The sequence below is a fragment of the Mauremys reevesii genome, linkage group 6 (genome assembly GCF_016161935.1).
Source record: "Mauremys reevesii isolate NIE-2019 linkage group 6, ASM1616193v1, whole genome shotgun sequence".
NCBI lineage: Eukaryota > Metazoa > Chordata > Testudines > Geoemydidae > Mauremys > Mauremys reevesii.
The window spans coordinates 21,262,801-21,275,159 of NC_052628.1; the positions used below are offsets into that span (position 1 = coordinate 21,262,801).

At 39.5% G+C, this 12,359-nt stretch overlaps 2 protein-coding genes across 4 annotated transcripts in view; both read right to left on the minus strand.

Moving 5' to 3' along the window:
* The window catches only part of CPLX4 (complexin 4), a 43,813-nt gene extending 33,208 nt beyond the window's left edge, over positions 1–10,605 (minus strand). The window contains exons 1-2 of the mRNA XM_039544530.1: positions 10,545–10,605; positions 4,835–4,963 (exon numbers count right to left, since the gene is read on the minus strand). The gene's annotated coding sequence lies outside the window, so the exon portion shown is untranslated. The remainder of the gene's footprint in view (positions 1–4,834; positions 4,964–10,544) is intronic.
* Positions 1–12,359, minus strand: part of LMAN1 (lectin, mannose binding 1) — a 50,870-nt gene that overhangs the window by 7,488 nt on the left and 31,023 nt on the right. Inside the window, exons 13-14 of one of the 3 annotated variants that reach the window (XM_039544529.1) lie at positions 11,928–11,996; positions 4,945–4,963 (exon numbers count right to left, since the gene is read on the minus strand). In XM_039544529.1, coding sequence (XP_039400463.1) covers positions 11,960–11,996 — 37 coding nt within the window. In that variant the 3' untranslated portion in view covers positions 4,945–4,963; positions 11,928–11,959. Of the gene's footprint in view, positions 1–4,944; positions 4,964–9,091; positions 11,997–12,359 lie in introns of those variants that run through there. The other 2 variants (XM_039544527.1, XM_039544526.1) reach the window with 2 other exon arrangements.

Here is a 12,359-nt window from a genome sequence, read left to right on the forward strand (position 1 = left end):
CGGTTTTACAGACCTCGGTCATATTCCCCCCCTCAATCATTTCTTTTCAAAGCTGACCAGTTCCAGTCTTTTTAATCTCCCCATATAGAGAAGCTATTCCATACCCTTAAAACATTTTTGTTGCCCCTTCCCATTTCTAACGTATCTTTTTTGAGATAGGGTGACCAGAATTGCATGCAGCATTCAAGATGTGGGCATAGCATGGATTTATATAGTGGTATTATACACCTCTACTGCGATATAACACGACCCGATATAACATGAATTCGGATATAATGCGGTAAAGCAGTGCTCCGGAGGGGCAGGACTGCGCTCTCCAGAGGATCAAAGCAAAGTTCGATATAACACGTTTTCACCTATAACGTGGTAAGATTTTTTGGCTCCCGAGGACAGCGTTATATCAGGGTGGAGTTGTATCTACTGTCTTATTATCTATCCCTTTCCTGATGATTCCTAAACTTTTTGGCCTTCTGCTGCACACTGAGCAGATATTTTCAGCGCTAGCTACAATGACTCCAAGATCTTTCTTGAGTGGCAACAGCTAATTTAGACCTCATCATTTTTTAATGTATAGTTGGGATGTTTTTCAATGTGCATTACTTTGGCAGATGAAATTTAATGTTGATAAATCCATTTTCTTGCTCAGTCACCCAGTTTCATGAGAAACTTTGTAACTCTTCACAGTCAGTCAGTTTTGGACTTAATTATCTTGAGTAATTTTCTATCTTCTCCAAATTTTGCCATATCACCATTTACCAAGACTACTTATGAATATATTGACAACACTGGCACCCATACTAGATCCTTGGGGGACACCACCATTTACCCCTCTCCATTCTGAAAATTGACCATTTATTCCTATTCTTTCCTTTTAACCAGTTACTGATCCATGAGAGGACCTTCCCTCTTATCCCATGATTTCAGAGCCTTTGAAGGAGGGACCTTGCCAAAGGCTTTCTGAAAGTCCAAGTACACTATGTTCATTGGATCATCCTTGTCCACACATTTGTCGACTGCTTTAAGGAATTCTAATCAATGGGTGAGACATGATTTTCCTTTACAAAAGCTGTGTTGACTCTTCCTCAACAAATTGTGTTCATCTGTGCGTCTGATAATTCTGTTCTTTACTATAGTTTCAACCAATTTGCCTGGTACTGAAGTTACGCTTACTGGCCTGTAATTGCCAGGATCGCCTCTGGAGCCTTTTTTTAAAAATGGCATCACATTAGCTATCCCTCAGTCATCTGGTACAGGAGTGGATGTACCACTCATACTTGATATATCAATGTGCTCCAATACCTTCTCTTTTGACACCTCAATCTGGGACAGTTCCGCAGATTTGTCCCCTAAAAAGAATGGCTCAGGTGTGGGAATCTCCCCACATCCTCTGCAGTGAAGACCGATGCAAAGAATTAATTTAGCTTTTCCACAATGGCCTTGTCTTACTTGAGTGCTCCTTTAGCACCTCAATCATCCAGGGGTTCCAATGATTGTTTGGCAGGCTTCCTGCGCCTAACGTACTTAATTTTTTTCCTGTTAGTTTTGTGTCTTTTGCTAGTTGCTCTTCAAATTCTTTTTTTGGCCTGCCTAATTATACACCTGTACCTCGATCTGACGCTGTCCTTAGGAGCCAAAAAATCTTACCGCGTTATAGGTGAAACCATGTTATATTGAACTTGCTTTGATCCACCAGAGTGCCCAGCCCCGCCCCCTCCCCCCGAGCACTGCTTTACCGCGTTATATCCAAATTTGTGTTATATTGGGTGGTGGTATATCGAGGTTGCGGTGTACTTTTACACTTGACTTGCCAGAGTTTATGCTCCCTTCTATTTTCCTCAGTAAGATTTGACTTCCAATTTTTAAAGGATGTCTTTTGGTCTCTGCCTTTTTTACTCTGTTTAGCCATGGCTTAGCTGGTGACCACACTTGCAGCCAGGTAGAAGATTCATAGATTTTTAAGGCCAGAAGTGACCATTATGATCATCTAGTCTGACCTCCTGCATAACACAGGCCACAGAATTTCATCCAGTATTCCCTGCATCAAGCCCATAATTTCATTGAGCTAGAGCATATCTTTTAGAAAGATATCCAGTTTTGATTTCAATCCACTACATCCCTAAGTAAGCTGTTCTAATGATCAATTACCCTGTAAGAATTTTTCACTTTATTTCAAGTCTGAATATGTTTAGCTTCAACTTCCAGTTCTTGATTTGAGCCTTCACTAGACAAGAAAAAGGATGGGAGGTCTACAGGAATAATGTTCCTAGCCTAGCCAGGGAGGAGGGTTTCTGTTATATAGCCTTTGATTACCCCTATAGCAGAACAGAGGTGCTTCAAAACTTAGTGTCTTTTTGCCGTTAATGTCATGCTGTTTTGTAGTAGTGATGCAGCTGCAGCTCAGACATTAAGCGGTAACAATATATTAAATTGGGGAAGGGATGCCTGGAGAGAAAGACACCTTGGATTTGCAAGAGAACAAGAAAGAGCCATACTGATCCCTAAAGCAATAAAAGTAAACGTCAAAATATAGAAGAGACATGTAACACTAGCCAGTTCAGTGTGGAGGAGGAGCTTCCTGTGGGACACACAAAGTCATTTAGTTTTATGCAGGCTGCTTGTCTAAGTCCCTGGAGCCTGTGCTGTAATAAACCAGTCAAAATGCATGAACGGGCACAATGCCATTTAGCAGATGGGCATGAGGACGGAAGTAAGAGACTCTCTCTGATTGTATTCGTTCCTAACATTTTTCTACAGCTGAAAATTTCTGCCCAGCTATTTCTCTCCAGATTATACGCATGCTGACCATCACCGCTCAAGCACCTGACAAGACTGGCTTTCAGAAACATAAAACATTGCTTCCGCAGCTGGGCTGTGGAGAACAGAAGTGCATGCTGCATGGGGAGGAGTGAGGAATGGGAAATGTAAGGTTCTCTAGTCTCCTTCTTCAACACCCACCATGGTGTCCTACAGCATTGCTCCCCAACTGCCTTTTTGCTAAATACTGTGAAGTACCATCTTCCCTTAGTTTCCACGTATAAAGGCAACAAGCCACTTCTGAAGCCTGTTAGAAAGTTACCCCGATTCATTGGTATCTGATACAGGGAGGAAACACCAAACCAGCAGAGGTCTTTGGTTCAACAAAGCCCTATTCTAGCTCCCTCCAAATTCTGCTTCCTAGGTGCCTCTAACACCCATATCCCTCACACATCACCTTGTCAGCAATTTCTGCTAACAATGCCCCCAAAGCCCTGCATAGAGCAAGCAGCAAAGCAGAGGCAAAGGACAGCTATGCAAACCGAGGTTGAGAGAGGGCATTTTGGCAATTTAATCACCATAGTCAGATGAGACCAAAGAGAGGGAAGCAGGGGTTGGCACACAGAGCAATATCCTCACCCCCGTTCCAGGCCCATAAAGGGGTCTCAGCACAAGAAATGAGGAAGACTGATAGAAGGGTGACTTCCTGAGGACCCCTCCATAAGCCCCCTGGGGTCTGGAGAGGCATGACCTTTGCAGGACTGGACGGACCATAAAAATGTTTAGGGGTAATTAATGCTCATAACTCAAAAACTTAAGAGCCCTTATGCTCAAGCGATTGTAACAATAAAGGGTGATCACCAGGCCTTTTCATGGGTTAAGTCAGTGAGAAGTTAATGCTGCTTGCCCAAGTTTAGGTTCCACAGAAGTGGAGCAAACATATAGTGAAAATGATTCAAGGGACATATTCTTAACTTTAATTCTGGCAGTATATACAAAGCAGTTGGCAGGATAAGGAAACTTAAGGAACATAAACATGGAAGTTTACTTTACCCCCTTGTCTTCCCATACTAGTGTGTCACAATCCCTACTCCCTAATTTTAGTCTAAGCACTTGACAGACCTAAATTCAGGCACGAACAAACAGCCTATCTTGTCTTAAAGAAACCTTCATACTTAACCAGAACTGGAAAACACCATAGCTAATATACATCAGATGTGAAGAAATCCCCCTGTAGCTCTCTGTTGCCAAGAGGTGAGGAACAGGTGAAGAGTTAAATACTTAATTACACTTGAATTTTAGAAGAGTTAGATTCCTCATCACTCTTACAAGTGGAAACAGAACTCAGAGTAAACAGAAAATATATTCTAAAACAAAGTACAGTATAATACCAAGGAGTGAAACTTCTGAAACCTTCTCTTATAATCTTAAAGACTTACTTGTGTGTTAAAATGGGAGGTGTATTTGATCCAGATGTAGGCTTCACCCACAGCAAGCTAACATAGCACTACATCCAGACACAGATACTCCATTTAATGAGTGGAGATGAGTGTGAAACAGGAACAAAAAACTAAGTGGTGCAGCAAGAAAACAAACAGATTCAGAGTGTCCAAGGCCATAAGGGACCATTGTGATGATTAGTCTGACCTTCTGTAAAACACCTGCCAAAGAAGTTTCCCCCAAATAATTCCTACACCATAGCTTTAAGAATAAACATCCACTCTTGATTTCAAAATAGTCAGTGATGAAGAATCCACCATGACCATTAGTAAATTGTACTCATGGTCAATTACTCTCACCATTAAAAAAAAGTTACCTTATTTCCAGTTTCTCTCTCTCAACTTCCAGCCATTGGATCAGGTTATACTTCTCTCTGCTACATTCAAGAGCCTGTTATCAAATTTGTTCCCCACAGAGATACTTACAGACTGTAATCATGTCACCCGTTAAGTTCTTACATTCCACTGCACACAGAACATCAATTCTATTGCAACATTTTAAACCTCTGTAATCTTCACTCTCAGACTTTAAAGGAATTAATATTTTCAAGGTAAGGGAAGAGAAATATTTTGGGACCTACTTGACATAAGTTAGCATTCACCCTTCTCAGAAACCTTGCTCTCCTTTGGCCTTCCCAATTTTGTCCTCTGCTGGCTCTGCAATGTGGTCACGAGAGCACTGGAGAAGGATCTCTTGGCTTTTTCTATAGCTGTAACGCAAAACTCCTTATGCTATAGCTTGTTCAAAGTCCTAGATGTTTTTCAACACCAGCACTTGAATATGCTCTACTGTAGTAAGAGCAACATACTCTCTCTAGGCTGTCAGGGCATCAAATGTGGGATGCAACCACTCCCTACTATTTGGGAAAGAGCATGGAGAATTGGCATCCTGAAGTTATGGACACTAGCCAATCAGGACAGCTGCCCTTGCTAACACTGCTAGATCTTTCAATAGTCTTCAATATTACCAACTATGACTGGCCAGTTGTTAAGGCCAGCAGGAGTTAGAATAGATGGAGAATCACTGTTTCTTATCATTCCAGTCACATCCTAGAGAGAGGTAACAGGATACTGCCTTTCCTCTTCAAGGTCCTTGGCTGTGGAGTTGAACAGGGTGCAAAATTACCAGTCTTTGTTTCATGTTTACACAAAGCAAGCTAACAATCATCAACATGTTGGACGACAATTGTCTCAAGTCCTTTAAGACCCAGGTGGTGCCTTACCTTACCAAACATCTAGCAGAGAGACAGCAAGCCATAGGCGTGGTTTAAGAAAGCTCTGGATAAGAAGAATTATGCTAATTGTCAAAGGGAAGCATTTTCAGGAAGTGGTAATAAGATTCTTTCAAATGAGGAAACAACCTGATCACCTACTATCTAAAGTGGTTTACAATCTTGTGGTTTGGTATATGTAGTTGTGGTATATATAGTTTCCATCCATCCTTAAAAGCTTTGATGCACTGGAAGATTAAGTAGTATTAGCTCTAACATTTTTGCCTTCCAAAATCTGAGAGGGATGATGTGTGGAGCATGCTTTCAGAAGTCTTAAAAGAGCAACACTCCAATGTGGAAACTACAGAACACAAACCACCAAAAAAGAAAATCAACCTTCTGCAGGTGGCATCTGACTCAGATGATGAAAATGAACATGTGTCGGTCTGAACTGCTTTGGATTGTTATCGAGTAGAACCTGTCATCAGCATAGAAGCATGTGCTCTGGAATGGTGGTTGAAGCATGAAGGAACATATGAATCTTTAGTGCATCTGGCACAGAAATATCTTGTGACTCTGTCTACAACAGTGCCATGAGAACACCTGTTCTCACTTTCAGGTGACACTGAACAAGAAGCGGGCAGCATTATCTCCTGCCAATGTAAACAAATTTGTTTGTCTGAACGATTGGCAGAGACAAGAAATAGGACTGATTGGACTTGTAAGCGCTAAAGTTTTATAATGTTTTATTTTTGAATGCATTTCTTTGTACATAATTCTACATTTGTAAGTTCAACTTTCATGATAAGGAGATTGCACTACAGTACTTGTATTAGATGAATACTATTTCCTTTATGACAGTGCAAATATTTGTAATAAAAAATATAAAGTGAGCTCTGTACACTTTTTATTCTCTGTTATAACTGAAATACATTTGAAAATGTAGAAAACATCAAAAATATTTAAATAAATGGTATTATATTATTGTTTAACATTTTTTTAATCACTTGACAGCCCTGTTGCAAACCAATGTAAACTTTGGAGCAGTCTATTCTCGAAGTGGTACTAATATATCTGTTAGGGGTTGGATTTTTTTTAAACCAATAGTCATACCAGTCCCAGTACAAGATTGGACACTGCTATACCAGTATATTTTATATATATATATATATATATATATATATATATATATATATATATATATATATAAAAGCCTCCTACTGGTAGCTATCCCCCTTCCCATACAGGAATAGCTATATTGGTATAAAGCACATTTAGACCAATAACTACATCCACACTAGGGAGGTTTGTACCATTTTATCCATAGCCATCTAACTATACATGTAAAGAGGAAGTAGTACAACTTTCTAGTGTAGAAGAGGTCTTTGTCTTTGACAGAATGAAACAGCAGAGAGGTGTGAACTATTCCAGCTTCTCTTTAAAAGATGTTTGTTATGAAGCTCAATGAAAACACTTATCGGGCCAAAATTGTCAACTTAGATGCACAACTGTGTGTGAATTAAACATAGTCGTTAATCTTATTTATTCTACCTAACAGGCAGTAATACCATTCTGCACCCTATCACCACCCTTCATCGTTCTTCTTACTGCATATCTTAAATGAGACAGACAAGTAACTCCTATCTCACTTATACTGTCATGGCAGTGGAGTTACACTGGTTTAAGTGAAAGCAGAAATCGGGAACTGAATGTTTAGCTGATACAGAAAGGCCATATTCAATCCTAAATTTCTGTGTAACTCTACTACTGTAATCAATGGCAGATCTGAAGTAGATTGAGATTAGTCAAACGCTAAGATTTGTAGCTATAGCTAACAGAACATGATAAAAAGGATATTCGTTCCTTTCCACAGAATGAATTGATACTAGAATTAGTGTAGTTAATCCTCATTGTAAGCATTTTGTATTATTAAACCAAGAGACAAAAATCGGTGGAATCTCAGTCCCCAGGCCAATGGGCACTAAGGGCTCGATACACTCATGATCAGCATTTCACTGTAAATTAAAAACACTGAGCCCCTAATCCCAGAAAGCATCCAATCTCTGCCAAGCAGCAACAGCAGTTAGAGAATTTTTACAGTTCGCCTGCCCAGGAAATTTTCCAAAGTTATGGAATGTGACACCATGAGGAATAGAATGAACATTTTTTGAAGTGACTTCATTGACTGCTATATAGTAACTCCTCACTTAACCTCATCCCATTGTTATGTCGCTGATCAATTAGAGAACATGCTTGTTTAAAGCTCCGCAATGCTCCCTTATAACGTTGTTTGGCAGCTGCCTGCTTTGTCCACCGCTTGCAGGAAGAGCGGCCCATTGGATCTAGCTTGGGGTGGGCCTGGAACCAGGGTGGGCCGGCAGCCCCCATAAGTTCCTGTGCCACAGCCACCCAACAGGCTATCAATTGCCTGGCCATTCAGGTGTCCTGCACCCCACTGCCATGTGCTGCTCCTGCCCTCCGCCGTGGAGCTGCTCCTGGGAGCCTCCTGCTTGCTGTGCAGGGGGTGGGAGTGGGGGAAGAGGGGTGCTGATGTCAGGGTGTCCCTCTCCCCACACTCCTGTACCCCATCTCCACAGATGGGACAGGACAGAGCTCAGGACAGAGGGAGCTTGCTGGCAGCAGCTGCTGTCTCAACTTGTTGATCTACTTAAGAAGGCAGTGTACTTAAGAGTGGGGTTGGCCTACTTAGAGGGGCAATGCATGTCTCTCTTTCTCTCACACAGAGGCCTGGTCTACACTGAGTGGGGGGCGAGCTAAGTTGGTCTAAGTTACACAACTTAAGCTATGAAAATAGCGTAGCTGAAGTTGATGTACTTAGATCTACTTACCATGGTGTCTTCACTGCGGTAGGTTGACTGCTGCCACTCCCCCGTTGACTCCACCTACGCTTCTCGCTCCGGTGGAGTACTGGAGATGACAGGAGAGTGCTCAGCAGTCGATTTATCACGTCTTCACTAGACGTGATAATCAACCCCGCTGGATCGATCGCTCCAAAGGTATGTGTAGAGATGCTCCCCCTCCCCCTACAAACACACACACACACCCTCCCATCCCCAGCACTTTGGAAAGCAGAGGGAGTGGTGCGCTCCAGCAGACAGTGTGGGTTCATCTGCCTGGGTTCAGTTTCTGCAGGGAATGTTTGCAGCCACTGCCATGCCTCTATTGTCTTCTTCCTCCATTCCTGCTGCCTTGTAGAGTGTGAGGCTACATTAACAATGTGTTAACCCTTGAGAGCTCAGCCGAGTGCTAGTTCATCATTTAGCAACAAGGCATTCCCTGGGAAATATCCCACCTCTGACTCCACCAACTCAACCAACCTACACAATCATCATAGCTGTGTACAATATTAAATTGTTTGTTTAAAATATATACTGTGTGTGTGTGTGTGTGTGTGTGTGTGTGTGTGTGTGTGTGTGTGTGTGTGTGTAATGTCTTTTGCCTGGCGAAAAAAATTTCCCTAGAACCTAACCCCTCCCCCACAATTTACATTAATTCTTATGGGGAAATTGGATTCACTTAACATAGTTTTGCTTAAAGTAGCATTTTCCAGGAACTTAACTACAACGTTAAGTGAGGAGTTACTGTACCAAATTCAGAGGGAAAACATTTACTAAAATATGTATCTTTATTCAAATAAGGTTATGTTCTTCTCTTCCAAAACAACAGATGGACAACCTTTTCAGTGTTACAGTAATTATACATCAATACAAGTCAAAGTCTCTCAAATAGGAAACAGTCAATTTAAATAACCATGATTTTGCATTTTGCTTAAAGGGCTCAGATGTCTTGGGTTGAGATTCTCTTTCCATTTCCATGTGCCATTTATCATGCTACACTCAATTTTAAGACTCAGACCAGGCTAATTTGCTCCTCAAACTGTTAAAATTAGATTCCAAGTTTTTTCATCTCTCTAAGATTCAATTCCTGTTTGAAAAAAGCAAGTGTGTTTGTACACAACATTGCAACACTTAGTGGCACTAATGAAACAGTATTTTAGCTAACAAGATAGTCTGACGAAAAAGCCACAGTTTAAAGTCATGGTAGGAATGAGAGTAAAGTCAAGTAATTACCAAGATGTTTTATACTTTCCATCCCTCCAGCAAGTAGCAAGGATAACCCATGAATTGTTGTTTCATTGCTAGAATTAGATGTGATCACCTTTTGAAAGGTGCACATTTTGGGCCTTCTGTTTCCACAGAAGTCAATGGCAAACTGCTACTGTTTCCTGTGGGATCAGGTCCCTCCGCAGCATAAATGCATTTTAATTTAACATGATAGTGTAGATATAATTTTTGATAGTGAGCTAATTCAGAAACTGCAAAAGTTTCCCCCAGTGTTTTCCTCTTCCCAACACAAGATACAATACCACTGGTTGCTTCAACATTTTAATTTTCAAATTGAATAAGTCATAGTTGAGAGATTCACAAAATGGAGAAACAAGATTGTATTAATTGGAAGATATCTTTAAGAACTGTACATCATTTTACCAAATGTAGGACCGTATGAGATCTATTCTTTCAGGAGAACATACAAACTATTTATCTATCATGAAAGTGGGGGTTTTGTTTGTTTGACCATGTTCCAGCACCAGAGGTGAAAGAAATAATACTGTGCATTGTTGTAAAGATAATGAACTACAATACAACATTCTGATAAAACACTGGCATTTTCTTCATTAATTTAGTTTAGTCCAAGGCATCTGTAAATACTTACTGGTGTGAGAGAAGAGAGCAGATTAATTGCTGCCTTGTGTTACTCTAGGCTATAGTAAGGGTTCTGCCACTGACTTGTCTTTATCTATGTAGATGAGTGTGGGGCAGTAGTTTCTCCTATCACTACAGTAAACAAAGCCTTCCCATAATTTATAAATGGTATAGTTTGATAAGTTTACTTAGTGTATCACATACTTCAGCTATACAAATAGGTGTGGAATGGATCTAATCACACTTTATTGGTATAGCATAGACATCTACGTTTATATGATAGTTTAATTTTTAAAATAACAAAAATATATTGCATAGATTTATTATTTCTCCAAATTCTCAGGCACAATACTAACCAATAGTTTTTCATGACACTGAACTTGACAGCATGCGTTGCCTCTTCCAAAGGAGTCAAAGTTACATACATTAAATTCTAGACAATTTCTGCAGGTATTGAGACAAACACATTCTGTTATTAAAAAAGAACAGTCCCAATGTTCAGTTTTCATCATGTGCCTTGCAGAAACTTAGAAATACTTTAACTCTGTAGGAGAGCTACTCAAGAACAGATTACTATGGATATGTAAACAAAGTAGAGTGAATCCTTTTCTTATTACTAATTTGAGCATCTGTTCCATTTTGTCCCTGAAGCAAATGTTCACATGATAAGCAATGTTAAACAATCTTCAAATCCATCAGACTGAACACTTAGTTAACTTACACAATACTGGTTCAGTAAGAGTTGCTGGACTAACAGCAAAACACGTCTGAGGCAACGGCTTGTGAGGAAGTGGGAAACGTGTACACAAAACTTCTAGTTTTCAAACACTTACTATGTAAAATATTAACCGGAGTCTCCACTGTGATATTTCTATTAGATTCATGAAACAGCTTATAAAAATAAAAGCATTTGTCAATCTAAATATGCCCTCATCTCAACTGGAGTTTAAGAAATATCAGCAATATTATCTCTTTGTCAGAGAGGTTCCATTAACTATTTTACAGAATTACGGTCAGTCATGAAACTACTATAACCCTAACAATCCCCACACAACTGCTTAAAGGACCTCCACTCTATTAGAATGTATTGTTTTCTCCCATTGTCTCATAAGAGACAAGCCTTTGTTTGCTTGTTCTGCATAGAGAGAGCCTTTGTTCTACACTCCAGCAGCTACTAGTCAGACTGTTATTAAAGGCCTTTGGCTTTCAGGGTTCACAAATTACCAAGTTATTTCTACAAACTCTTGTGAAATTTAGATCTACAAGCCACTAAATCATCGCCAAACTGAAATCCAAATGACAAATAAAATATTTATAACAATGCTTTTTTCCCCAAAATTAGAGGAATGCAATTTTTTTATTTAAAAGAAATCTCGCATGTCAGGATGCTTAAATATATTTTTCTGCACAAATCATTGGACATGAAATACTCAGCAACAGCGACTGGCCCTCTATGCCCCAATTCTCTACCTTGGAAACATATTGATAAAACAATAGGAATACCATGGTCAAATCCCAGTATCTACCAGAAACGTTAAAAAAAAAAAAGTAAAGAAGATCCACAGGTTTCCTTTGTACTTGCTCCATTGCTCTAAGGGCCGTTTTTAACCACAGTATTAACGTTTTAAACAAGAACTTATTTTGTTTAGCAAAAATTTAATAATTTACAATATTGAAGCATTTTAAACACTAGAATTTCCCTCATTTACAGACTTATGTAATATTCTGTGCATACATACTGCAGGCATATACACACAAAAGGAACAGATCATCAAAAGAACTTTTTAGCTGCTGCTTCTTGCTGACTCCTAAAAAGGAAAAAAGAAAAAAAAGCAGGCGATAATGCACAAAGAACTTAGTACATTTCATTACGTGAGAAGGCTACTCATATAAGCAATATTTTTTTTTCCAATAAAGCTTCAATTACATTGCAAGCATGGCACGATCAGGGACATTAATCAGATTGGTTAACAGAATATTCAACCCAAAATTTAGGTTTTATAAAAAATAAAACAAAAAATAAAAACCCAACTTCCCCTGCCAAAAACAAAACAAACCAAACATTTTAGAAAACCAAGCCCAATACATAAAAAAAGTTTTAATTAGCGTATTTTGAGAAAGTTTAACTGAAATAGTTAAAAAGATTCCTCTGCCATGTTTGAGTTTAACAA